Raw genomic sequence first — 27,117 nt, forward strand, 5'->3', positions numbered from 1 at the left:
TTCCCTAGCTAGTGTATATTCTTTAAAACTCGTGGAACTGTGGCAACTAGAAACAAATAAATATCTATTTCCCTAAGTTGCTTGCTTCACAAAGAGAGCAAAAGGATATTATTAAACAAACAAAAAAAAAAGCAAAATATATTATACAAAAATAAAAAAGATCAAAAGGGAGGTTTTGTTTCTTAAGTAAAGAAAGTTGGCAAAAGGACAGCATATCTTTTCTATAAGCAAAATTACTATCTTAATTTTTAGGACTTTTTAAACCCTTAAATTTTTAGAAAAAGAGATCTTATTGAAATAATTTTGATCGAAAATTAAGTAAAATTTATCAAAAAATTATTTAAATAATTTATTTTTGACTGAAATTATTAATCATTTTAATCTAACTTTGATAATTATTTGAATTTGAATTCAATAACCACGACAATAACATTTTCAAGATTGATTGATAATATATAGCTCCAATTTCTTCCCTATCAATTATAATTTGAAATTTTGTTTATACGTGGACAAACAAATGTCTAGATAAGTCTAAGATTTTATTTGGCTACAAATTCGCGTAAGCAAAAGGTATAACCTATTGTCAAAAAGAAAAGACCAAAATTGATGTCATCCTCTTAAGACAATTATTGATAATAAAAAATAAAATATAAAATCAACTTGAGACAATTAATAGCATAGAAAAGAACTGTTCAAACTTCAAAGTATTTCATGCAACTTAATTCAAAGAAAAGATAAAAAGTTTTGGACCAGGATCCTCTATATATTTATACGGTGAAAAATGTAAACTGACTTTAATATTATCTCTCTTATATTATCATTTTTCTCATTTTTTTGTCGGGATCATTTTTTTCATCTTTCTCTATAGAATAAAACATACAAAATTAATTGCTTGCATGGTTGCTCCTTTTAAAATTCTAAAAAAATAAAAACTATTTTGAAAGATGACAGTATAAAAAAAAAAATTAAATTAGAAATATTGAGAATCAAGTTTAAACTGAATAACTCCTCACATTATTATTGATTAAGTAATCATGAATATATACATTGTAATGGTTTATATATATAGTAATAGGATATCTTAACTAACTTTATTTAAGTTAGTGGGTTACAATAGAATAGCTATAACTTAGCAATGAGCTTAGACTTATTCACTGTGAGTTAGTTAACTGGGTTATTCCTTTGTTCTTCATCATTTGTATATTGTTTTTTTAAATTTATTTATCTTTTATCATTAGTGAATTTAAGAAGTTATTTGATATAGTTTGTCGACTATAGTTCTTGAATTTAATAAAATGTTTATGTTCTTATTTGTTTAATTAAGTAGATATTTTTATTTTGTAGTTTTGCGTTGTTTCGTTTTTTAGTGCTGAATTTTGGTCAAAAATTAACATAACCTACCGTGAAATATTTCAGCCATATCTAGAGTTGTAGATGTCAAATATAGTCAAACTAAGTGCAAATGAACATTAATATTCATAGCTAGAACTTTCATTAAGACGTCGAAACCAAATTCATACTCCAAATAGGAGAAAAATGCAGTAAAAGTCAAATTACAGGTGTTGTGCCTAGGTGGTATTTATGTAGTATTTTGACAATTTGCTTTTGTCCATGAGCGTCCCTGGTTTGCGCTGAGGCGCATGCTGTAGAATGCATAAAAATGTGTTTATTTTTTTCTTCACTTTTTAGAGATCTTTTTGGCATTTTGAAGTTTGGAGACTTGTGCCATATCAGAGAAACTCAGAATAAGCTGATTTTAACACTATTGAAGGAGTTTTATGAAAAATCGTTTATTAATCTTTGTAGTAATTATTCTTTACTCTCTATCTTTTGTATCTTTGTTATGAGTAACTAAATTCTATTTGTTAGAGATGAGTAATACAAAATAAAACTCTTATTTGTCGAATTTGATTTTTAGTTTTATGAATAAGTTTATTAAATTATTTTTCTCATATATGTGTTTAATGTTTTTTATTGTTTGCTCAACTTTAAACTGTTTTATGATGCATATTTTGAAACAAAGGTGAACTTTACGAATGTTTGAGATGATAAATTCATGACATTGTACTCTAGGGATAGATGCAGATCTTGAAACCAATTGAATTATTTACATTGATAATAGTTTAATAAGATAATTCTTGTATCGTAAAACTTCATTTTAATCTTAAATCTGCTAAAGAGTTACTTTTGAAATAAATGTTTTGTCACTAAGGAATTAAGACAAATAGTAAAGAGAATTCGATAATAGTTTAATAAAAGAATTCAGTAACTAGGATCAAATTAAAAAATGAGGTTGGACTCGAATTGAAATTCATCTCTAACATATTTCTTATTAGAAAAGTTCAATATTATTACTCTTGTTAGTTAATCAATTGAGAAATATTTTATTTAATTTTAATTCGATAATATAACATAATTTATGAGTTCGACGTTCGGCCTTATCGTTTTATTATTACTTGCAACAATTAAATACACTTGCTGAAATACCATCAATATAATTTAAGAAGAAAAAAAAATAGTTTTCAAATAAAAATTTTCAAATCTCTTATGGTGTAATTTTCCTTTCTTTAACTCTCTTTTTCTTCTTCTTTGGAAGTTTATGTATTTAATTTATTCTAACGATTCCATAAAATCATCTTTTGTAGAATTTGTTGGAGAAAATGACAAACTCAATGAATCTATATATAAGTCAAATGATTTTTGAGAAAACTTGCATGAATATATATATCAAATCTAGAACGCATTTGATAAGCTTCGAAAGCACCTTAACATAATATTTACAATTTTTTCTCAAATCAAAATATTGCTTGATAGACACAAATTTCAACATTTAAAATGAAGATAATCATATTTATAATAATTTAAAATGTTCACTCTAATTAAATGTATAATTTATAAACTTTTTAGATGGTAATGTATTATTTTCTATAATAATTATTGTATTTGAATATTTTATATAAGTTAAGAAATAAAATAATATATAAATAAAAGAAAAAAAAACTTATACAAATTAAATTAAAAATATAATATTAATTTTAGTATAAATTATCTTCATTAATCATTCATGTATTCTCATAATCATAAATACAAAACAAGATATATAATCCCTTATTTGTTATCGAAGAAAAAAACGTAGAGGTAAAAACTAACCACCTTTATTTAGTTTATTAATACCCTTACATATATAGCAGGGCGTGTGAATGCAAAAACCTTTATAATTGGCCCCACTAGTGATCAAATTATGGCTCCTTCACTATCTGAAATTCCAATTTGGATTTTACGTAATTAGTTTTAAAATATATTTTGATTTTTTTAAACAAAAATTATGATCTTATAATTTAGACAATTCAATTTTAAATTAAAAACCGAGGTAAAGCGTCTTTGTGCCGTAATAAAGTGAATTTGAAAGAGGAAGTCATCTACAAAAGTCGCATTAAAACACAAAAGAAGACAAATTAATTTGAAAGATGAAATAATTGACAAAAATAGCATTAAAGACACAAAAAAAGACAACATATTTCTCATAATTTCTTAATGGAATTCTTCCCTAATTAATAAGCACCGACTTTATTGCCATGCATTGGCCTCCTTATTACCTACCCACCCCCAAACATTCATAAGCATTAATTGGCCACACACACACACACATGTTATATAGTATACACATAAATTAATTAATTATGTAGCACTGTTTGTTATCATTTATGCCTTGTGTATTTAATAAATAAAACCTATTTTATGATTGAATCAATAAAATTAATTTTTTTTTTTAAACAAAAATATAGTTGTACTCTTACTTGAACGATAATTTAAACAATAACTTGGAAAATAATTTAAATAATAACTTAGAAGTTGATGTATATAACACTTTTGAACTTTTAATCTTATTTTTTTTTTAATTTATATTTTATTCTGTTCGAAAGTATATTGATTATTTTTTAATGTGATATTGATCGAAAATATGTCGATAAACAATATTTTTTGTTTGACGGTAGCGATTTCTTTTGTTGGTATATTGATAGCTATATCTTGTTGCTTCCGGGCCGGGCTTATAATATTTATAGTTGCATGCTGTTTTTTTTCCCAAATAGGAAAGAAAACTATTTTCTTTTTATATATCACTTGTTTTTCTATCTTAGAGAATTTCGTACATTTGTGTCAATTATAAAAAAAGATATACAAAATGAATTCAACTACACAAAGTCACAATACAATACAAAAAAGTAAACACGTTTGACTACGTAGAAGCATATGATATATGATGACGTATGAGCTACTATGTTGCGGGTCATGCTAACACTGCCCGGATCTCAGATTTTTTTTAATTATATTCTTTATTTAAATAACTTTTTTAAATATATTTTACTAAATTTAATATATAAAAATGTTTTATTTTTTATTTTTGAGAGGTTGCAAAACAAATGCTTCTCTTATTGGAGATCCGAAAATAAAATGCATTAAAGTTAATGCAATAGTTGTGACAAAGTGATATAATATTTTAATAATTTTTTTTTTGTAGTTTATAGTAAATAAATTAATAACTCTATTTTTATTTTTCTAATTTTCCTTCATAATTTCAATCGGATGAAGTTATTAAATTATTTTCAATAAAATGCAAAACAGGAGGGAACACAAGTACGCATTAGTTAACAAAATAGAATAAATTGGTTAATATATTTAGAATATCAAAATAAAATAGGATAAAATTGTTAAAATATTATAACGTTATTTTCTTTGACACACTTATTAGATTGTAATAATTTTGATATATATATATATATAATATTTTATTTTATTTTATTAATATAATTTTGTTATTATTTTTTATTTATCAATTTAACATTTTTAAAGCAACACATGTTCGGACTTCGTGATACGATCTCTTACATGAGCAATTTTTTTTTACTTTATGTAATTGCATCTTCAACTTGTGATTTTGTAAAAAAAAATATTCATAGATAATTTTTAATATAAAATATACTAAAAAATTAAAATAAATGATATAATAGAAAATGAACCAAGAAACTCACACCAATAGTATATATAAAAGTAAAAATTTGTTTTGATTTTTTAAATGTATATATAAAGTGTGACAACTATATAGTATTAAAAACATCAAAATTAAATAGATTATTAAACTCCTCTTTTATTAATAATTTTATTGATAAAAAATATTTAAAAATTAAATTAATTAATGAAAGACATATTTAAAGATCAAAATCATTAAAAAATACACGTTACGAAAATATAATAATTGATTGTATTAAAGAAATAAGAATAATTTAATATAAATATTATTCTCTTTTGCACAAAAATAAATAAATATTATTTTCTCATCATTATTTATATATTAATTATTTTGAGGTAGATAAGATATTAACTATAATACTTTTTTTGAAACAACTGAAGAATATACTCAAACCAATTCATAGTAGAAGATGTACTAAGAATTGAAAAAGTAAAGGTTGATTTTTTTTAATATCTTTGATAGGAGTTTGAATGCTTGTAGAGATAAAAAAATACTTAAACAAGGAGATCTTTTTATACTTAAACAAGGAGAATATTAAATACAAAAATTAAATCACTTAAAAAACAAATAAAGGTGAAAAAATGACATAATTTCAAATTATTAATTGTTAAATACCAGACTAAATAAAACTCTGGAGGCCAGAGCATTCGAAACACTCATTTGTTTATATTCCTTTTATTTATGGTACATGTCCAACATACCTTTCAAGAAATTAGACTTATCGAGTCGATTTTTCTGCATTTATTATCGGGTGACGGTCAAAATTTAAAACACTGAAATTTCAGGACACAAATATATAATAAATACAATATTGTATGTATAGTGGAGTTTTTTTTTTTTATAATATCAAAATATTGTATTTATATTTTATTTTATGTTTTAATAATATTATTATTTTTTAAAATTTTATAATTTTATAATTTAAAATATTAAATTTAAGTTTATAATATCTAACTACATATAAATTTCAATTGTAGACGTTTAAAAGTGTCTAATCTTATTTGTTTATCACCCAATCAAATGTAAACAAGAAAATTGTATATATAAAGGCTCCAATAGATTTCGTTCAACTTAGCAACACTCAAAGAGTTGCAAGCAATCCCTTCAACTCCAAAGAGCTATATGCAAAACAAAAACCATATGGATTCACTTCTTAAATTGCCAAGCATGGACAACTTTAAGGAAGAACCATTCTTTATGGCCATTATGTTCATCATACCACTAATACTTCTATTGGGTTTAGTGTCAATAATCCTTAGAAAACCAACATATCCACCTGGACCAAAAGGGTTACCTATTATAGGTAACATGCTAATGATGGACCAATTAACCCACCGTGGTTTAGCCAACTTAGCAAAACAATATGGTGGCATTTTTCACCTACGCATGGGGTTCCTCCACATGGTAGCTATTTCCGACGCCGACACGGCGCGCCAAGTACTCCAAGTTCATGACAACATCTTTTCCAATCGTCCGGCCACCGTTGCCATAAAATATTTAACTTATGATCGTGCTGACATGGCGTTCGCACACTACGGTCCCTTTTGGCGTCAAATGAGGAAACTCTGCGTCATGAAGCTTTTCAGCCGCAAGCGCGCAGAGTCTTGGGAATCTGTTAGAGACGAAGTTGACTATGCTGTCCGAACTGTTGCGGACAACATAGGTCAACCTGTGAACATCGGGGAACTGGTGTTCAACCTAACTAAAAACATAATCTATCGAGCGGCTTTCGGGTCGAGTTCCAAGGAAGGACAAGATAAGTTTATTGGGATATTGCAAGAGTTTTCCAAATTGTTTGGAGCTTTTAATATTTCGGACTTTGTACCTTGCTTAGGAGCTATTGACCCTCAAGGGTTTAACACTAGGCTTGTTAAGACTCGTAAAGCGTTGGATAGTTTCATAGATAAAATCATAGATGAACACGTGGAGAAGAAGAGGGATGTGAATAATGTTGTTGATGAAGAAACCGATATGGTAGATGAGTTGCTTGCTTTTCATAGCGAGGAGGCTAAACTTAATAATGAATCGGACGATCTTCATAACTCCATCAAACTTACTAAGGATAACATCAAAGCCATCATCATGGTATGTATTCACTTTCAAAAATCATGTAAGATTGTATATCTCAATTTCTTGAATGAAGTTAATGGATAACAAGTTTTATGCAATGGCCCACGCTTAATTTACGCGTGCATATGAGACTCATGACAACCTACGGATACGGACATGCTTCATTTTAATTATTTGAAAGGGTATTTATATGTTATTTTGTTTGGTTAACACTTTCATACCTAGAGTTTAATTTGTTGATTAGATATTTAGAAGAAATAAATAGTTTAGTTAAATATAACATGCAAGAATCAATTATTTCAAACCACTTCATTTTTTATATTTAATAATTTAAATTTTGAAATAAATTTTGCCTTAGTGTATCGGTACCCTCTTTTTTTCATGGGGAACAAAGAATTTACCATTTATTTTTCATCACAAGTTATGCATTTTTTTGGAGTAAATATCTTGGTAATCTTGGGAGGAAAATAGAGTCAACTTTAATCATGGGGTCTGCCTTGAGTTTGTAATGGTTTTATGCCTAAGATTATCTATTCTCATCCCCAAATTATTACTTTTTATTTTTATTTTTTAGTAGTAATCTTCTAGGATGTTTTTAACCAAAGTAATTTTTTAATATATTTTCTCTGAAATTTATGCATATAATTTTATTAAATGAAAAATTAAATTCGAAAACCACTCTTTCGTATTTTTAATTTAGTTGACATGTTTTTACTTTTATAGATTTCAACAAAATTAGTTTTATAATTTTAATTTTTTTTTCATATTACTTTTTTTTTTTTGTATTTTTGAACTTCATGTAAATTTAAAATATTAATGTGATACATAAAATACTTACTCATATTATAAGTATTTACAAGTCTATTAATCATTTTGAACCACCATTCATTATATATTTTGTCGCGTAATTTTGCTATGTCAAAAGTTTAAGTCTCTAGGTCTTGAAGTTTATATATTAAGAATGTCTATAATTATATAAGCATGCGTTATACTAAAAAGTGAGTAATATATTAAGACTGTCAACAGCATGTTAAATATTACACGTTGAAATTCTTTTTAAGTATAAGCATGTGAATCTCTTACTTTCATAAGTGAGTAATATGCATTCAAAATTATATTGAGTAGTATTATTAAAAAAGTGTATATCCAAAACAACTATGAATTTTTTTGTGATGATAAAATTTAAACTGAAATTGATATAATTAAGTGATACAATTTTTGTCTAGTTATTGTTTTATTTAGTGATAGTTATTTTTTTTATAAGGAAAAATATTATTATTGGAGTGATAGTTATTGTTATTATTATTATTATTTTAGCAAATAAAGTTGAGATAAGATTGGACCAGACAAGGTATGAAAACAAAAGCCACCAAACAAGTTGCCGTTGCATTTTCAATGGTTTTGGTTGGTACATGGTATCATTCTCCGACTATATCCACATTTTCCTATTTTACACTCAACTTCTGATTTTGATTTCTAGTCCATAATTCAACACAAGTTTATGACAAATTAATCACAATATTTGTTTTTGCAACGTTATGACGGTAATTAAATTAAATTAAACTAAATAAATTGTCATTTTTTGTAACAGGACGTAATGTTCGGAGGAACGGAAACAGTAGCATCAGCAATCGAATGGGCCATGGCGGAGCTAATGAGAAGCCCAAAAGATCTAAAAAGAGTCCAACAAGAGCTCGATGAAGTTGTGGGCCTGGGCCGTCGTGTCGAAGAGCCCGATTACGAGAAACTAACTTATCTTAAATGTGCTCTTAAAGAAACCCTACGCCTTCACCCACCAATCCCGTTACTTCTTCACGAAACCGCTGAGGATGCAACGGTTAACGGTTACTTTATCCCAAAGAAAGCGCGTGTGATGGTTAACGCGTGGGCGATTGGGAGGGACAGGAATTGTTGGGAGGAACCCGAAAGCTTTAAGCCTTCACGGTTTTTGAAACCGGGTGTGCCTGATTTTAAGGGTAGTAACTTTGAGTTTATTCCATTCGGGTCGGGTCGTAGATCTTGCCCCGGGATGCAGTTGGGTTTGTACGCGCTTGATTTGGCGGTGGCTCACTTACTTCATTGCTTCACGTGGGAGTTACCGAGTGGAATGAAACCGAGTGAATTGGATATGAGTGATGTGTTTGGACTCACTGCTCCTAGAGCGAGTCGACTCGTTGCTATTCCCACTAAGCGTGTTGTGTGTCCTCTCTAAAGAGGGAAAAAAACAATTGGACCCCTTTTTCTTTGAGTTTTCTTTTTATTATTATCCAATTAGACAACAAGCATTACGAAAATATGTGAAGAAAAAATAAGTCACGTGATAAGAACGTGAGAGTGTAAAAGAAAGGAATTTCTTTTCACTCTTCTTGATGTAAGCTTCTGTTTTTCAATCATTATCATGTTTGTATGTATACTATATAAGAAACAATTCCTTTTATTTTTCCTTTCTAACTTGTTTCGATCAATTCATTACTCTTTTCAATTACTGACCCAACCTAATATTATGGACTCATTTATTTTTACTACAATTGAGTTATAATTAAGATTATCACTAATTAGATTCTATCATCTTTGAAATATAAAAAAAAATTGAAATTGTAGGATCGTAAAAGGGATCTTAATATTTCACAAAATTACACCATAAAATTAAGAAAAATAACCTTAACATAAAATTTTCCATTGGTTTAATAAAAAGTCACAAACTGAAACACAAAAGACCATTACCATTGTCTCAAATAAAAAAACAAAACATGTCACCATCATCTAACAACATCTAAAAATTAAAACAGATATGAGAATAATTTAGAGAAGAAATAGAAGGAGGGAATCTAAAATTAAATCATTTAATTTAAGTATTAGAAATTGAAACAGAAACTTAAAACTAAGACTTGGAAAACGAGCAAAAGTTGCAGAGCAGAAAACAAATAGAGACTATGAGGAATACAAAATGAGCAGAAAACAAACAAATGCTGTAAGAGGAATACAAAATGAACAGTTGTTTGCTGGTTGTTGCCTTCAAAACCTCGTGCGCGTGCCTTTTCTTTATGGGAAACAAGCATAATGCGAAGGCAGTGCAAAACGGTCGGAGCATGGGTTTTACAACGGGGTTGAAAAAGTGTAAACTAGTCGGAATTTCATAAAACGACACCTCTTCTATGCGACGAGGCGCGCCGCTCCCACGCACTTCCTCTAAGCACTCACAGATATGAGTCATACAACCTCTTTCCTTCGCTCTAATACTATTCATGCTATAAAATAGGAAAATAATTGATGATAAAATCTTAGATGACTAACTAAAGTAAGCGTTTACTCAATATTCTTATAATCAAATATGCTTTGTTTTTTAATACACAATTCTCTTTTTGGCTTTCAATCTTTAGTGGCAATTGACATGAAAAGTGATCTAAAAATTAACTTTGTAGGAAGGTCCTTGAATATATTACTTATTACACTTCAAATACCTTGTATATTCAACTCTATATATGGGCTAAGATGCTTAAATTATTAAAATAATTTAATAAATATATGATTTCATAAATTATAATAATATAAGATTTTAGTAAATATAAAACATATTATATTAATTATATTACTTGAATTGACCGCTATGTTATGGTTTGAAGACTTTTTAGGTGACCTAAATGGCTAAATGTGGTGTTGATCAAATCCGGTATAAGCTAATAAAATCAAGGAAAGAATTTGGATTCTTATATAACAACACCGACAAATGCATAAAACAAAACCAAAATCATACCACGTTAGCCCAACTACCAGAAATAGTCTCAAAAGTCGGCAACTCAATTTTCCATTTATGGGCTGCGTTTCCATTATACACATTACATATAGTCCAAGCTCTATATTATGTCAGGTAAAATGACTAGTAACAAGTTTCTCATTTTTATATTATTGCATCGCATTGTAGTCACAAAAAATGTAAGGCAGAAAAATGTTGTCAAAAAAATTGATAAGATGTTTCTTAAGGCCCACCACCACCACCGAATATTGTAGTTTAATATTTTTAAATTAAAATGACTCATCCAAATATCCCTAATTTGAACCGATCAAGTTTCTGTACAGTCACACTATATTGACCGTCTGATCAAGATTGGACGGCTCAGATTTTGAGATAAAAATTTATGTTCAAAAAACATTAAAATCTACTTTAAAATTTGAGTTGTTCAATATTGATTGGACAGCCGAGATCAGTATCACTACATGCAGTCACATTGGATTTAATCCAGATCCTATTTTGAACTGATTGATGATGAGACAGAACTAGCAAGGAATCTTGCTCATTGCTTCATGCTCAAGGACAATGTTTATAGATTGTGGTCGCACAAATAGTACAAAAAATGATGTGAAGATTTTAGTTTTAAACAAAGGTGTTTATGCTTTCTGCTTCCATTTATAAGAAAGATGGGAACAAATCTGTAATCTTACGTGTCCCCTTTTCTCAGAAAATCAAATCAACTGATGCAGTAAAAGAAAACAAGTACAAACAAATCCAATGTGTAATAGTTATGATCATTATCTAGTTAGATACAAATTGTGCAAGTAAATGAGTTGGCGTCCTGTGTATTAAAAAAAGAAAAAGGACAAGTAAATGAAAAAATGAATATGTAAAGAATATGGGCTTTAAAAAAAGAGCCCATTTGATGTGTAATGGAAACTACTTCAGCTCCACCAGCACTGCAATGCAATTGTTTCTCTTACAGAAGAACATACAACATCTTCCAAATAGCTGCTAAAGTTTTCTTCACCACAACTTTCTGTCAGTGTTAATCTGAATACATCTTGTTTACATCAAGATACGAAGAACGGCAAGGCCAACAGCGGATATTGAGACAAGGGTTCCTATGCAGTATTTTATCACATCATATTTGGCTGCTTCCAGCTGAGCCCTTAAAGCATGTATCTCCTGAACATTGTATTAAAATTAAAGAAAATATAAACAAGGAACGATAATAACTAGAAAGTTACTAATGTTTGCTAATTTGCTTACTCTATCAAGTTTGTTGGTCAGGTTGCTAGTTTCAGCATTCTGATTGGTTAGCTCCTCCCTTATCCTCCTGCACTTACAGTAAAACATCAGCAATCATGGTGGAAAATATGATATTGCAATGAAACACAAGTTCTGTAATGCTTGACAATCGGTTTATTCATTAATAATTCTTACCCCCTTTCAAGGTTCAAATCCAACCGCTGTCCAGCCGTGACTTTATCTATCTCATACCTACACAACCCAGAATAGTGCACCATAAAGAATACAAGTTATAACCGGACAAACGGAACTAGAAGTTGATCAAGGATAATCAATTAATTGAGTTCATGATAAACCAGACCTCAATTCATTACGCATCTTCTCTATATCATTCCTAAGTTTCTCAGTTTCGTGTTGCAGCAAAGAAAAGTGGTGTCCCTGCATTATAATATTTTCATTATATGACCCCATCAGGCAAACAAAAGCCAACCTCAATTCAATTATGAACTGAGGAAAAATTACATGAACAAACAAAGGAAAACAAGGAATGCAGAAAAATAGAAAAAAGAAACAAAGTTATTCCAGCAGAAACATAGATCAGCTCCCTGCATAATGTCCTAATAGTAAATATTGCAACCAATACCAACCAAACTTATTTAATAGAATATATATGTATTCTCCATCACAGGATTGTTTCAAAAACCACACAGGTAATAATATCTTGCCCATTTAGTTTGAAGATCACAAGTCAATAAAACATGGGAAATGAGTTAATAAATTTCATAACTAAATGCATTTTAACAGACCAAAGAGAACCATACAAATAGAGGATACGTACTGACACACACATCTACAAATAATCTCTTTTATCCATTTATTTTCATACAATATTGTTTTACAAATATCAGATATTAGAATACTTCCCTCCAGAATTTGTATCACTATTTGCACCAATCTTATGCATAAGTAACACCAATATCAAAAGGGACCAACCAAGGAAAGACTATACATGCCAGTGACAACATCATGACAAGCAACGAAAAATAGAAAAGTGTCGATATTAAAAGATAGGGAAGAGTGAAGATAAATAAGTGCTCCTTTATTGGCTGCTAATTACTTTCAGAGAAGTCATCCAAACAATGGAGTTAGAATGTTTTATTTCTGTACAAAACAATGACAGAGAATGTCTACTTTGCATTAACCTAATCATAACGGGAGAAGCATGATGCACTTAATTCTTATTGTGTAGCATATCAACAAGTAGTTGTAAGGATGCCTCCACTAGGTGGAAAGATCTAGTTCAAATTGCATTTTTGTCGCCCCTTTCTTTGGTTTTCCTCATCTGTAACAAAGAAATTTAGAAGTGGGAATGGTATTAAAATCTGGCTTTTGATACTTGGCTTGGTACATGTAGCTTGCAATCTTTTGTTTCCAATGTTATTCACCAGCTGAAGATACGGAGGCCTTCATTATTGACATGGGAGAGTGGAAGGATGGTGTATTGTGTTGGTCTTGGAGGTGGAGAAGATCCTTTCTTGCATGGGAGGCTTTGTTCAGTAAACTAGGCACACTTGCTGCTAAAAAAATTATTCCTCTGAAGGTGAAAAGGACTATTGGATTTGGAAGGAGGATAGTTTAAAAAGTATTTTCTTCGTTCTGCTTATGTGTGTTTGAAAATCATTGCATGGTGCCTTCCTTGGTTTCTGCTGATGCTAATTTTAAAAACTTCTGGAAAAGTTTGGCTCCTCTGAAGTACTTTTTTGGTGTTTGATTTTGGACAGGTTGCCCACAATGGCAGACCTCTCTAAGACAGGTGTTGTTCTATCTAGGGAAGAGGATGTAAATCATTTATTTCTTTCTTGCTCTGTTTCTCACCATATTTGGAGAGAAATAATATTCCTAGCTTGGTTTCTTATTCTCTATGCCTTCCTCTACTTACGAATTGTACTCTCAGTTCAGACAGCTAGTTTCATTGCAGGTAAAAAATCAAAGAGATCCTTTTATTGCATTTGGCACGCTGTAGTCTGGTCTCTATTTGGATATTGAGGAGCAATATTGTCTTCAAAGATGGTAGGTTAGGTTTGATTTTTTTCCATTTTGGACTTATCTAAGTTAGAATGTGGTTTTGGTAATCTGTTTCTGATTGATGTAAATCCAATCTCTTGTATTTCCTTGTGGTCTGAGATGCATAACTTATATTGTAAAAGGGTTGGATTACCTCCTTGTACTTGCATTTTTTGTTATTCTTACTCGCATTTCTAATCACAATTTTTTCTCTCTCCGAAATGGACCCTCAAGTACTTGAGGGAATCCAAATTCATGTGTTGTTTATATCTAAGAGACTAGTAAAGCAAAATTAGTAGTACTTGCAGTTGATATATATATATATGCACACAAGTCCTTCAAAGTCAACATTAACACTACTTCTCAATGAATGAATACCTGTGAGCTCTGCACTTCTGCTTTGAATTTGGACAGGTTGGCTTCTTGTAGCATCTCAGTCTGTAAAAACAAAAGCAGGAACCAAAATAGTTGATATTAGTACATAATTTTTGCATCACTGTCAATAGCAATAAAACTTGAAATTAAGCAACAAAAGGCAAATCACACATTCATGGAATTGTAAAAGAAGGATTAAAATAAATAGGTTCGAAAAGGGCATTACCCTCTGCATTTCTTCTTTTGATACCAATGACTTAGATACATTCTCCAGGCTATCATTCAATACCTCAGTTATGGCAGCAGTTATTGCCTCAGCTTGCTGTAAGGGCACTCCTTGTCCCTCAAGTCTCTTAACCTACACAATATACAACAAAAAAGGGTGTCAAATTAGGCCTTTCTTCATAACTACTATATGGCAACCAAACAAGGAAATAAATAAGTAAACAGTCCTTTTGATCCAAAAATGTGTTAAGATGGCGACATTAGTGTCATTGAATGTAACAAAATTACAAAAACATCTTTTAATGTATCTTCAGTTAGTGATTTGTTCGACCAAACAGTCCGACCAAAGCACATTTGAAGACCAAACTAACTAATCAAAAACACAATTGAGGATCAAACTGACCAACATACACATTTGATGATATTTTTTGTAATTTTGATTAATTCAAGAACTATAGTAACAAGACTTAACACATTCAAAGAACAAAATGACTATTTACTCGAATAAAAAGAAAAGGCTGAAAAGAGAAATGTAAATTACAAGGGCTAATGTGTCAACGAGAAACAACCGTTGTCCATTTGATTTAACAAATTGAGAAAAATGCATAGAGCTCGAAATGGATGGGGAAAATTTCGAATCCCTAATTCCAAAGCCTCCAAATCCATTTAAAGCAATCCCAGAATTTGTCCCAAATTTCCCTAATCGCTTGCAAGCCGCCACCGCGGCCATTTGATTCCAGAAAATCAAACTTTATTTTTCAAGCCAGAAATTCCTCCACCAATTCCAAATCGATCATATAAAGCTTTATAGCAGCAGCATGAACTATTCTAACAAAGAAGAACACGATCATGAACCCAATAAACAAAAAATGAATGAAATAGGTAAAATAAAAATGATCTTGATTGGTTATTTATTAAACCTTTTTATTAATGGGAAACCAAATAGGAAAATCGATGTTCGAGAAGAGTTACCTGAATGTGAATATGATAAGGATTATTGATGAGGTGAATTTTGATGCTTAATGAAATCAAATGGTAGAAATTGGTGGGAATTGGAATCAACAAAATGGATTACGCGGTTGGTTGCTTCGTTCATACAACTTCTTCCTATTTTGAATACAAAAATAAAATAGAGAGAGAGAGAGAGAATGGTTTTATTCACGTTTTTTTTTCTAGGATATTTTTTTAAATGAAAATAGCGTTTTTTTAATGGTTAAAATAAAGATTATTTTTCTTTTGATTTTGTAAAGACAAATGTTGTGGATAAGGATTTAATTTTCAATTTTTTTTATCAATTACAAATTTAATTATTTTTATTGAAGAAAAGAGACTAGACCCGAACCTTGCAAACTTAATAATTCTATCGTATTGATTTCATTGTTATAATTTTTTTTACAGGATATTGGTATTATTCTTAAAATATCCTTTAGTTAATTCATACTTTATTTTAATGAAACAAGTTCACACGAGTGTAATTTAGAGAATATAGTTATTCTTTTACTCCGTTATTTTATTTGCATGAATAGAAATGTAATCTAACTAAAATAGACGTCATAAAACATAGTGGCCTAGCTTAGAGTCAATAATAGTAGTGGTACGTTAAAAAGATTATGCATGTTAAAAGGAATTGAAAAATTTACTAATAATGCAGCTTTTACTATAGATTTTCTCAAAATCTAAAAACTCAACCCATGTATAACCAAATTCTTTTCGATGATAATGTTGAACTTCTCAACCATTTTAGTTGTAAGAATATTTTTCGAATCTCCAACTTGGTCAAGACGAAAAAAATATTTGTTTTGGACCATTGACCTCCAAATTGCTCATCGTCTCAAAACTACGCAATTTAATATATTATCAACCACACCATTGGATTATTCTTCTTTTGATAATGGACACTCAAAAAATTCAGCAAGCTTTTCCAAATAAAAACAAGGCTTCATTTTCATTTCTTCATATCTAAAAAACATAACCTTCTTTTTTCTTTCCAAGCTTTCCTTCCAATATCCTAATACATGCTCCCAAAAGGGTTCCAAAGGTCATGGGGGTTGGAAGTTAGCAAATGATGGTTATTATTAATATTTGGATATTTGTTGCGGTTTAGTAAAGAAAAAGTTAATGCTTTGAGCCAAGTGGTACCTGCTTTAGGAAATGTAACTAAGAGGATATTAGTATCATGGGCTTGGAAGTGCTTTTGATAAGATAAGTGGGTTGTAAGCCAACCTTTTTGTAATGGCAAAGTGGGTATGATCAACTCCTTGCATTCTTCGGTTAAGTCATCTTCTTGCAAGTATATAGAGAGTTTTCATCACTTAATTTTCCATTGTGGATGCAGTGGTATATCATGTTCTAACATAAACAATGTTCGCTTCGAATTATATTTAAAAAGTATTTAAAATTTTAATAACTATAAAAATCGTTTTTTAGAAGTAGTTGTTAATGATCATAAAAATAAAGAAAAATAAATATATATTTTATATTTATTTAATTTTAATTTAGTCATCGTTTTATTAATAAAGACAATAAAAACAAAAATTATTATTTGTGAATAATATATATTTAAATATTAGTCTTCAATAAACTATTTATGAAAGTAATTCGTGGGATATAAAATTGATTTAATAAAAAAGATAGAGAATAAAATGACAAAAATAATATAATTACTATCATTGATGGTTAAAGGAACCTTGTAAAGACAGTCAATCACAGAATAAAAATAAAAATTCTTAACTCAATTATTAAGTGGTTGGTGAAGTAATTTAATTGCCTCACCATTGTGCTGACAATTGCCACATTATATTATAAAATGACTTTTATATAATGGAGTATTTTAAGAATGATAGATTTGCTCTGTTTTCTTCAAATAAATAATTTAATAAATTTTTAAATAAACTAAAGAGATAATAGTCCATTAAAATTAAATCTATTTTAAAATCTAAATTTTTTTTAAGAATATAATTTTATATAAATTTATTTAAATTATATTTTATAATAATACTTTAAAAACTATTAGGTTTAAATTATACAAAAGATTAATAAATTAATAATTTAACACAACTTGCAAAACCACGCCCTACCAATAATTGTTGAATAGTACCACGTTTCCGTCTACATCTATACACTGCCTTATTATATCTATGTTTGTTAATAAAAAAAATATTTAAATAATAATAATTGTAATTTATTTATATTATTTATCTCAATAGTGTGATCTAAAATTCTAAAAGTTTTTTCAATGACACACGTAATTTGATTTTTTTAACTAAATAAATTCTGAAAAATCATAATCCAATCTATTCTGTATAGAATTGGTTTTATCTTTCTTGTGCAATAAATACACCACAGTAATTTTTTACCAACCAAATCAACAATGATATCCATAACTCTTTTTTGCATCGAAATTTGCTTCAGTTGTGTTTCCAATACTTATAGCCAATGTGTCTTCTCAATTAGAGCGTTCGCGTGCAGATTTGATTAATGTTTTATTGAATTAGATATCCAAACTGATCAAAATATATAGTTTAGTTTTGTTCGAATTTACACATTTTTTTATGAAATTCAAATTAAACTCAACCAATGTATAACAAATTGATTTGAGTTGAGTTGATTATATTACATCAGAAAATAATTATATCTAAAATATTATATTAAAACTTTAAAACCTAGGATGGAAAAGAAAATATAATTTTTATAATCTTAATTTCTAATTTTGTCTTTAATTATATATAGTAGGATATTATTTCAATTTCTATCTTTACCAAAAATCCAAAAAATTATACATAGAAACTTACACAATACATTACAAAACTTTCTATTTTATTAAAAATATATATAATAAGTAGATGATCGGTTCGAGTACACGGACATACAATCTAATATCCAATACTCATTACCTGAACGATATATGTTCGGATTTGGCTAGGTTAGTTTGGATTTAGACCTATTCAAATAATTGCTCAACTCAAAAAGTACAGTTTAGTTTGGATTATGATTTGATTCGATTTTACCCAAACCATTACACACCCACTACTTCCCAATAGTTTCACAATAGCCCCTTCTGCCTCTACTTATCCTTGTTTTCTCCATAGCAGAAAAGACAAAGGCAAGACATTCATTTTGTCTATACTTTTTCCTCTACCACTTTTAATTCTTTAAACTCACCTTCAACATCTTTTGAAAAAAAGAAAAAAAACTCACCTTCAATATCTAGACCTACCTCCTCATCCAAACTCATTGTCTTTAAACTTTTCTTCCAAGGTAGCCTTCCCTTCCTTATCAAATAGGGGTTGCTTCCCGTACTTCATCATAAAGGTTTATACATGAACGTGGTTTAGAGGATTTGCCTCTGTAAACCAACCTGTGTTCTCTTAACCTTTTTCATTCTTCTTAACTTTGTCAGTCTCCTCCTTAGTCATTTGTCATTCCAATTGGATAAACCCTATAAGCGGTTCTTGTCTGCGACTTCTCCTTGCATGGGCATTTTCTCCGCTCTTTGTTTTTAATTGCTATATTTTATTTGTTAATAGAGAGATAAAATACTTATGAAGTGTACAATTGTTTACATATAGAAAAACAATGAAAATGTAAGGAAATTAAAATAAACACACGTTAAAAAATAAAAGCACAAAGTGAACAGACCTAAGTGGTCGTTTATGGCCCCACCAAAAGTCTACTTCATGAGACTCACATCTTCTAATTAGCAAAATAAAATTAACACAAATTTTATAAAATAAAAAATAGAAAAAATGAAAATAGAAGATATTTTCACAAAGTAAAAAGATATTTATTTTTCTATCAAATAATATACATAATATATAACCAACAAACTTAAAAATAATTCCCTTAAGCTTTGATTTTTGGTTGAACCAAATATATTCAAAAGATTAATATCTCACAACGGATACTCGTTCATACACACTCGGGCCATATCAAATCCATGATTACATGTTTGCAGGAATTGTATCAAAACATTACACACCTGTGCGTGAGGGAATACTTATCATCTTGACAGTGACACTAGGAATTTATCTTCTTTATATTCAAACAAGAAAAAAGTGGGATTTGGAGAGGTTTACTCTTTAGGAAGAATCCTGATTCTGTTATAAACGGGATAATACGTTTCCAGTTCAAGTTCATCCAAGATTCGTTGTGTAGCCCACAAATAAGAAGAGTGCCCTTCAATGTGATCTGTCACGTCAACCTGAAAAATCCAGGGAACCCTTTTAGCAAAATGTCCAAATCCAATAAAATATGAATTCTAGCACTAGTCATACAAATTAAGACAGCAACTTGCAATTGTACACAAGAATATTATCTAAAAGAATCCAAAAAATAGTTGTGTAGCAAAGAGGATGGAAAAACTTACATTTTGGATCCCAGGAATATCGATTGGCTGGATTCCAGCTAGACCTTGAGAAAGTAGGCTGCACAAAATTAGTAGATTAGTTTCTACTTTCTGTCTACTAAAAAAAATGTACTCAAGTAATCCAAATTTTTCGAAATTATGTTAATAGTAAAAAATATATTAAAATCACTTAAGCATACCGTTAATCGGTAAAAAAAAAAAAAAAAACCCGTGTCAACTGTCATTTACCACTATTTCTCTCTGTTGATTAGGTGATAAGGTGTCTCACGGTCAGACACAAAAAGGTATAATCATGATAAGGTTATGAGTCCAGATCAACAGATGAAAGTCATGAAACAAAATCAATGAAAATATGGAACACTGTTCACTGTTTGCAGAGTCAGAATTCCCAACAACTTGCAACTTAATGCATAAACTGCATGTAAAACTGATCTATAAATTATGGAGTGAGAACACAAGTACAACTTCAAGTCATTCCATCATTTTTCATTTTGATATGAATTCCTGCAAGTATTGTCCCTATGTACTAAAAAGAATAAAAAGAAATGCACGGATTCTACCACTACATCTTCATGTACCTAGCACGGAAAGCAACTCCAAGCATCCAGTCGGTCCTTGAATAAGCATTTATAAACCTTCCTGCTACCATCTGCAGAGTACCAGAATATCATTGAAACTAATAAAAACTATATTTTCGTCATACATGAGATCGAGAACGTACAAACTATTAGGAGAAAAATCAAATTCCTTTCTACCTTTCTAGCAGCTTTCCAATTCTCATTCTTGATTGCAATGGGTGCTCCAAGAAGGACAACTCTTTCAACAAGTTCAGCTGCCAATAAACAGAAAAAGCACATTTGAATCAATAACAAAGGTGAAATCTTATTTTACCGATAAATTTCAGCTGCCGATAAACAGCTGAAGCACCTTTTTAATCAATAACAAAGGTAACATCTTATTTGACCGATAAACACACAAAAGACCGACAAAGAATGAAGTCTTATATAATTTACCCATCACAAAAGTTGAAAAGTTTTAAGGAGGGAAAAGCATATCATTCAACTGGTAGTCAATATATAAGATTAAAAATCCCAAAGCAAAGAAAGGAAAATAATCTATCATATCAAAGACAAAAATTAAAAGAACCAGTATAAATACCTACCATGGTTTTCTGTTTCAGCTAAAACCTCTAGACACTTGAAAATAACTCGTGCTCCAAGCGAGTAACCTATAAGTGTCACAGGCCTGAAACTCAGATTAAAAATATAGCATGTTCCAGAGTTTTATTAGGAGCTGATTTTTTTAAAGAAACTTCTAAACAAGATAAATACCTATTTCCCTGCAACCCTCCCAATAATACTTCAGCAAGTAACTTCCCTGCCTTGTCTGATCTGAAAAATAAAGTAAACTTACATAGGCAGAACAAATAATAACTAAGAAAAGAACGGAATTGAGAGAGTGAAACATCCCTCTTCACCATGTTGTTTATCTAAAAAAAGAGAGATGCGTGAGCAGATATATCCTAGCCACCCCAAAGGACCTCCACTTAACATAGTTCATATACTAAATGGTTTGGCTAGTTATTTTTGGTATTAAACAGACATAAAATAGGTTAAATGCAAGATTTTGTGGATCCGATGAAGCCTTGGAGCAAGGAATAGCACATATGACCACATGCAGTTGTCAACTTCCGTAACAGTTTTTCAAGCATATGCTATCATAATCCACTCAAAATCAATTACATCACAGTATATTATCCAGCAAAAACAATAGAAATTCCATTAATTGCCTACACAACATTAAGTAACAAAAGGCAAGTAGATGATTTTCCTTAACTTTGCAAAAGTTCGATTCCATTTAAAAATCCAAGAGATAAAATTAGACCTGTCAATAGCGATTGACCACGTGCTGTCTATGAAATCAGTAGCTGCGAGCAATGCAGCTGGCCAAGCCAATGCAGTTAAAAGTGCACCCAAGACAGTCAGCATTGCCCCTTGCTTCATCAGCTCCATTGCAATTCCTAATGCATCACAGTAATATTTACATCATACACAACTCTAGGTTATAAAATTAAAAAATATTGATAGCCTAAAACCCAAACCAATTACTTGAAGTAAGCCAATCCTGAATTGCAGTGCTCACGGCAATTAGATTCTTGGACTCCCACTGCAGTGCATACCTAACTTTTGGCAAGGCCATATGAAATGTCATTTGTTTTGCTAGGATCATGAATCATTAGGGTATTAACATTGCAATTTTACAAATGTAAAGAAACAGCAGAAAAATAAGCGATTCCAGTATAATAGATCATCTCCCATCACCATCAGCATGTTCTATTGACATGTACATGGCTAGTAAAAAATTGTATTAAGCAATAACATTCACAAATGGAAAAATTATCAACTACTTTTTCCTAAATAATGATCATCATAACAACCAATTTAGGAGATGGAAAATGGAAAAATTTCTACCTTTCCAAATTGTCGTTCTGCCCTTCCCATGGCCGTATAAAATCTGCGTCCTCAAAGACAAATCCTGATATTAATATCTCAACCCCTAGCCTCTGCAAGCAGAAGTCGAATAAGAATCTTCTATGGAACAATGAACTAAGTGCAAAACTATTTTATATAACACAAGAAAGGTTAGAAAAAGCCCTGCATTCGTGTCCTTCCAAGCACGTGGATCATACCTCGATAAAGCAAGAAATGTCACCAGAAACTAAGAATATGAAATCAAGACATACTTACGCCTTGGTTATGGTTTTCTCCTATAGCTCTGAATTCAAATTCGTCAACACTCCCAACTCTCCTAGCCATTTTGCTTCCGGTAAGTCCTGCTCCAGCAGCTGGTAGAACAAAATGATACATAAATTATTTTTATCATCTAGAAAGGAACATCATTAACAGTAACAAAAAAGGTAGAAGAGAGTTATCCTACAGATCACAAATATGTCCCAAAAACAGATAAAAATAGGATGTATTCGTACTACAAAGAAATATAACAAATTGAAGGTTAATTGTGCTGTCCTCAGAATAATAAAATATAGGATGTATTAACGGGCAGCAACAAAATGAATAAATTGACCAGTAATGTAGCGCAAAAGCCATCACGCTAAGTCTCTACACATAAGCATATGAAATATGAATAAAGAATTGGTGGTCCTGATAGTATCATTAAAAAACACAGAAATGACAGAGCTACTATACCTCCAAATGAGGCAGCAACAGCAACAGAGCCAACAACAGTTCCTGCAGCACTAGCAGCTGCAGCGAATCCACTTGCTCCAATCACAGGGATCAAAGTACCTAAAGTTGGAGCCAAGGCACCAAGTCCTGCAGCAATTGCTGGGGCGGCTAATCCTGTTTTATGCTTAAAAGTGAAAATAGTCAAATCCACAAGGAAATTGATTCAATTCAAATCAAAACGCAAAATATGTTATGGAGGTATTCATTCATACCACCAGTAATAGCCATCAATGTTCCCCCAGTTAATGCTGCAGCGCCGATAATACCACCCCGCTTCCATTTAGCCCAGCTGCTTTCTTTTGATTGAGTTTCTTCTGCATTTGATTCTTGCTCTTTAAGGATAGCCATTGCAGAACTAGCAACTATCATCTCAATGGCCTCCTGCAAAGTAAAATTTCATTATCATCACTAGAAGTAGAAGATATGGGGCTATGGGGTCAATTAATGTGAATTTTTTTATTTTTAAAAAAGGATAATTTAAACCAATGCTTATTACGTATAATCATCTAGAATCAGGCTCCACACAGATTCTTTACATGTCTTTTTAATTCATTATAAACAGTCAAAAAAACTCAACTTTTAAAAAACTGATGTTCACCTCAACTTTTAAAAAACTGGTTCTCAATCACATAAAGTTTCAAATTAAAAGATTTATTTGACGAACCATTTTTGTCCACTTGATATCGAGCCAAGTTGCAAGCAACTGTAGAGCCACACGGTGTCGAGCATCATATCCCTTTCTTCTCCGTGTATATTTTGCTTTTTTTTCACCTAAATCCGATAAACAAGCAGAGAGGAGTTCATAGAGAACTGTCACTTTCCTCTGATAGCTGAGCATCATTACTTCTTCAACTGGACCCTCATCAGTGTTACTATTAGAAGATCCCTGATGTGGGTCTTCACATTCAAAGAAAATAGTATCTTCCTCCTGCTGAGTTTCCAAATGCAAGTCTACCTTCTCAGAGTTTGGTTGAACATCAGCAGTCGCAAACTTTTCACGACATTGATGCTCGTATTCACGCAACTTCTCTCTTTTTGCCCTCGAAGACTCTGAATTCTTTTCCAAGCTAACAACCAAAGCATCAACTGCTTCCGATAAAGCAAGCTCTTCATCTAACCTTTGAGAATTATCATCATCAAATTCCTCTGACAATAGTCTCAAGAACTGCAACATTCACATGCATTATCTTTAAGTGATTTATTTGTTAAAAAGAAAATCAATAAAAATAAATAAAATACATGAGCACAACAAATTAAAAAGAAAACAGTTAGACCACACAGCACCAAACTTTATACACAAAGTACACCGACTCCCATGCAATAGTAAGCAAAGAAGATGGCCAAAAAAACAAGAACAGTGGAACAGGGAACATGATGAGTACTGGATTTTTCCTCACAAACAAACTGAAAAGTTAATACTTTTAGTCTCTTTTGGAAATTCTTTCTAATGACAGCAGTGTTTAAAAACACAATGCAAATATGCATGAGATATCATTTTCCACCACCATCTTGCCAGGGAGCCAGTACGCATAACTGTAAAATGCTATGAAGCACTTACGCAGACACCAGACACGACATTGACACATACTTAAAGCAACGAAACATTAGAAAGCATAATTATAGCGTATCTAAAAAATAAAAAGAAGGCATAAGTGTAAAATATGAAGCATTGACACAGACACCAGACACGACATTGACACCTAGATATAAGTAGTAATTTAAAATACACACCTTCAATGTGATTGTGCAATATAGGTAAAATGTGAATACATTATTACTATATGAGCATGTATATGACATAAGGAAATAGTAGTATGACATACTGGTCCTACATGACGTGTAGCAAAAGAAGATCCAGAAGTTTCTTCAAGTCCAGACCATGCTGCAGAATCAATATCTAGAAATCTGTTCAGAGAAAGAAAAAAAAGAACCAAACATAGCACAATAATAATTTGATTAATTAACTTTGAAACATTGATTAGGAAAACCAAATAGAATAAGAATGAAATTAATTGAAACTAGAATGACATTTATCAGAGTTTAGTGTATTTTCATCTCATCCATAATAAGATTACACACTTAACTTTACACCTGATGGAAGATTTGATTTCAATAGTTCATGAGAATATTTATTCAGTTTGAAAGAGTTATAATAATAAAAAAAAACTAAAATACACCACCTATTATTATTAGTTTAAATACCAAAGAATCTAACTAAAATCAGCATCTATATGGAGCAATTAGGATGCAATTGTAATTTTGAATTTCTAGAAGTGTTTGTCGTTTAGGACAAATTAGGTGTCGTACAAGAGAAAAAGTGAAAATGAAACGTACATGAAAACAGGGCGAAGTAAACCGGAGGTGTGGTGGACCCAAAGTTCGGGATCCTCGGAAACCGCAACGGTGGTGGGACTACTCGGAGAAGGAAATTCGTCGGGTGATAAGCCAAGTGGATGAGTCTGGTGAAGTTGGGATTGGTGTAGAGCCAGGCCCAATAAGGCTCCGGCTGCGTACCTTTGCGTTGACGACAGATACGACGGCGTCGTTGATACCATCACGCAGAACGATCGTCGTTTAGGTGATTGGAATTCAGTTATAACTGTGATCCTCAAACTCTCTTTCTAAATAAGTGTATCTCTCTCTCTCTGTTCTTTCTAACGCGGTAATTCAATTACTTCTCACGTCAAAGTTTCATTTATTTTTTTGCCTCCAACTAATTTCTATTTCCCATACTTTTCTATTTTATTGGTTTTCCATTTTTATAACATTTTCATTTTCTTTTCAAAGAATACGTAAACAACTGAAACAATAAAATTGGATTAGATTATTACTCTTCCTCCGTTCCCATCTTTCATCCTTAAACATTTTATTTATATTCTGAAATTTTCGTTCTTTTAAAAAATTAAGACATGTATTTTTTTAAACTCAAAAATATACATTAAATAATTTTTTTTAATAAATAAAGGATAAAAAATTAAATATATTTATATTTATTATTTTTTAATATGTATATTCAAAATTAAAATAATCAAAATTGATATAAAAGAGACAAAAGGAATATATATTATAATTGGAACAAAAATTATATTTCATTGGTATCACAATCTATACATTATAATAAAACAAACATAATAAATTGGCAAGTTATCAAGTTTTTATTAATAGAAATAATACGTGCTAATTTTTTTTTGTAAAAATAAAATTAAACTTCAATTACACCACGACTTTGTAAATGATGCGTCTGTTAAGAAGGGAATGGCCAATTAAAAAATAATAAGAATGAATTAAAAACAATTTTAAAAAAAAAACATAAAACTTCGCTTACATCACGACTTTTATCCACGATACATTTGTTATTGAGAATTTAGTGGCCAATTAAAAATTTAAAAATAAAATACAATACACCACAACTTGACACATGTTTTTTTAAAAGATATTATATGATTCCGTTGAGAAGTTAATGACCAATTAAAAAATAAGAAAAATGAATTAAAAATAATAGATTTTTTTAAGGCAATTAGAAAATAAGAAAATGAATTAAAAATAAAATACAATGCACGATTTGACATTTTACGTTTCACAATTGAGAATTTAGTGACCAATTAAAAAATAAAATACAATCAATTGCATCGACAATTTATTTTATTTTACAAATTCTTTTAGTGCAGTTAGACTTCACTTATTAGTTCGCCGTCTTCCGTTTAACCGTGATAATCTCTCATTTTTTGTGTCTCTCTTATAAATATCATTCATGTTATCTACT

At 30.3% G+C, this 27,117-nt stretch overlaps 3 protein-coding genes and 1 pseudogene across 7 annotated transcripts; 1 reads left to right on the forward strand and 3 right to left on the reverse strand.

Moving 5' to 3' along the window:
- Window positions 1–6,064: 6,064 nt before the first annotated feature.
- LOC101491312 (cytochrome P450 84A1) lies at window positions 6,065–9,542 on the forward strand. The gene is made up of 2 exons (XM_004512040.4): window positions 6,065–7,114; window positions 8,691–9,542. The coding sequence occupies exons 1-2, from the start codon at window positions 6,152–6,154 to the stop codon at window positions 9,309–9,311; spliced, it is 1,584 nt and encodes a 527-aa protein (XP_004512097.1). The 5' UTR covers window positions 6,065–6,151; the 3' UTR covers window positions 9,312–9,542.
- Window positions 9,543–11,592: 2,050 nt separating this feature from the next.
- LOC101491631 (protein FMP32, mitochondrial-like) lies at window positions 11,593–15,862 on the reverse strand. Of its 2 annotated transcripts, none has more exons than XM_004512041.4 (8): window positions 15,717–15,862; window positions 15,286–15,567; window positions 14,746–14,877; window positions 14,523–14,582; window positions 12,442–12,518; window positions 12,276–12,332; window positions 12,102–12,168; window positions 11,593–12,017 (listed from the first exon to the last, which is right to left on the reverse strand). In XM_004512041.4, the coding sequence occupies exons 2-8, from the start codon at window positions 15,472–15,474 to the stop codon at window positions 11,898–11,900; spliced, it is 702 nt and encodes a 233-aa protein (XP_004512098.1). In that variant the 5' UTR covers window positions 15,475–15,567; window positions 15,717–15,862; the 3' UTR covers window positions 11,593–11,897. The 2 variants fall into 2 exon arrangements, with proteins under 2 accessions (XP_004512098.1, XP_004512099.1); XM_004512042.4 differs by having other exon boundaries at window positions 15,286–15,572; window positions 15,717–15,856.
- Window positions 15,863–16,520: 658 nt separating this feature from the next.
- LOC113788052 (cytosolic sulfotransferase 3-like) lies at window positions 16,521–18,978 on the reverse strand (annotated as a pseudogene).
- A 593-nt stretch (window positions 18,979–19,571) lies between these two features.
- On the reverse strand, window positions 19,572–26,077 carry LOC101492151 (uncharacterized). Of its 4 annotated transcripts, XM_004512043.4 has the most exons (15): window positions 25,689–26,075; window positions 25,178–25,259; window positions 24,019–24,519; window positions 23,567–23,735; window positions 23,316–23,468; window positions 22,857–22,954; window positions 22,581–22,672; window positions 22,218–22,288; window positions 21,994–22,129; window positions 21,441–21,500; window positions 21,272–21,354; window positions 20,865–20,941; window positions 20,688–20,758; window positions 20,110–20,167; window positions 19,572–19,944 (listed from the first exon to the last, which is right to left on the reverse strand). In XM_004512043.4, exons 1-15 carry the CDS (start codon window positions 25,907–25,909, stop codon window positions 19,816–19,818), a joined length of 2,001 nt encoding a protein of 666 aa, XP_004512100.1. In that variant the 5' UTR covers window positions 25,910–26,075; the 3' UTR covers window positions 19,572–19,815. The 4 variants fall into 4 exon arrangements, 1 of the variants encoding a protein (XP_004512100.1); XR_012161620.1 differs by lacking the exons at window positions 19,572–19,944; window positions 20,110–20,167 and having other exon boundaries at window positions 20,691–20,758; window positions 21,272–21,337; window positions 25,689–26,077; XR_003474569.2 differs by lacking the exons at window positions 19,572–19,944; window positions 20,110–20,167; window positions 20,688–20,758 and having other exon boundaries at window positions 20,870–20,941; window positions 21,272–21,337; window positions 21,441–21,495; window positions 25,689–26,077.
- Window positions 26,078–27,117: the final 1,040 nt, after the last annotated feature.

This window comes from Cicer arietinum, chromosome 8 (assembly GCF_000331145.2).
Source record: "Cicer arietinum cultivar CDC Frontier isolate Library 1 chromosome 8, Cicar.CDCFrontier_v2.0, whole genome shotgun sequence".
NCBI classification, from domain to species: Eukaryota; Viridiplantae; Streptophyta; class Magnoliopsida; order Fabales; family Fabaceae; genus Cicer; species Cicer arietinum.

Bases quoted from the DNA above. Each gene is read 5' to 3' on its own strand.
- LOC101491312 (XM_004512040.4), top strand. From the start codon at position 6,152: ATGCAAAACAAAAACCATATGGATTCACTTCTTAAATTGCCAAGCATG. The intron at 7,115-8,690 runs GTATGTATTCAC...TTTTTGTAACAG, and splicing joins ACATCAAAGCCATCATCATG to GACGTAATGTTCGGAGGAAC.
- LOC101492151 (XM_004512043.4), bottom strand. From the start codon at position 25,909: ATGGTATCAACGACGCCGTCGTATCTGTCGTCAACGCAAAGGTACGCA. The intron at 23,736-24,018 runs GTTCGTCAAATA...TTTACTTTGCAG, and splicing joins ATATCAAGTGGACAAAAATG to GAGGCCATTGAGATGATAGT. The intron at 20,759-20,864 runs GTAGAAAGGAAT...GGTACTCTGCAG, and splicing joins ATTGGAAAGCTGCTAGAAAG to ATGGTAGCAGGAAGGTTTAT.
- LOC101491631 (XM_004512041.4), bottom strand. From the start codon at position 15,474: ATGGCCGCGGTGGCGGCTTGCAAGCGATTAGGGAAATTTGGGACAAAT. The intron at 14,583-14,745 runs GTAATGCCCTTT...TTGTTTTTACAG, and splicing joins CAAAAGAAGAAATGCAGAGG to ACTGAGATGCTACAAGAAGC. The intron at 12,169-12,275 runs GTAAGAATTATT...CTGTAAGTGCAG, and splicing joins GATTTGAACCTTGAAAGGGG to GAGGATAAGGGAGGAGCTAA.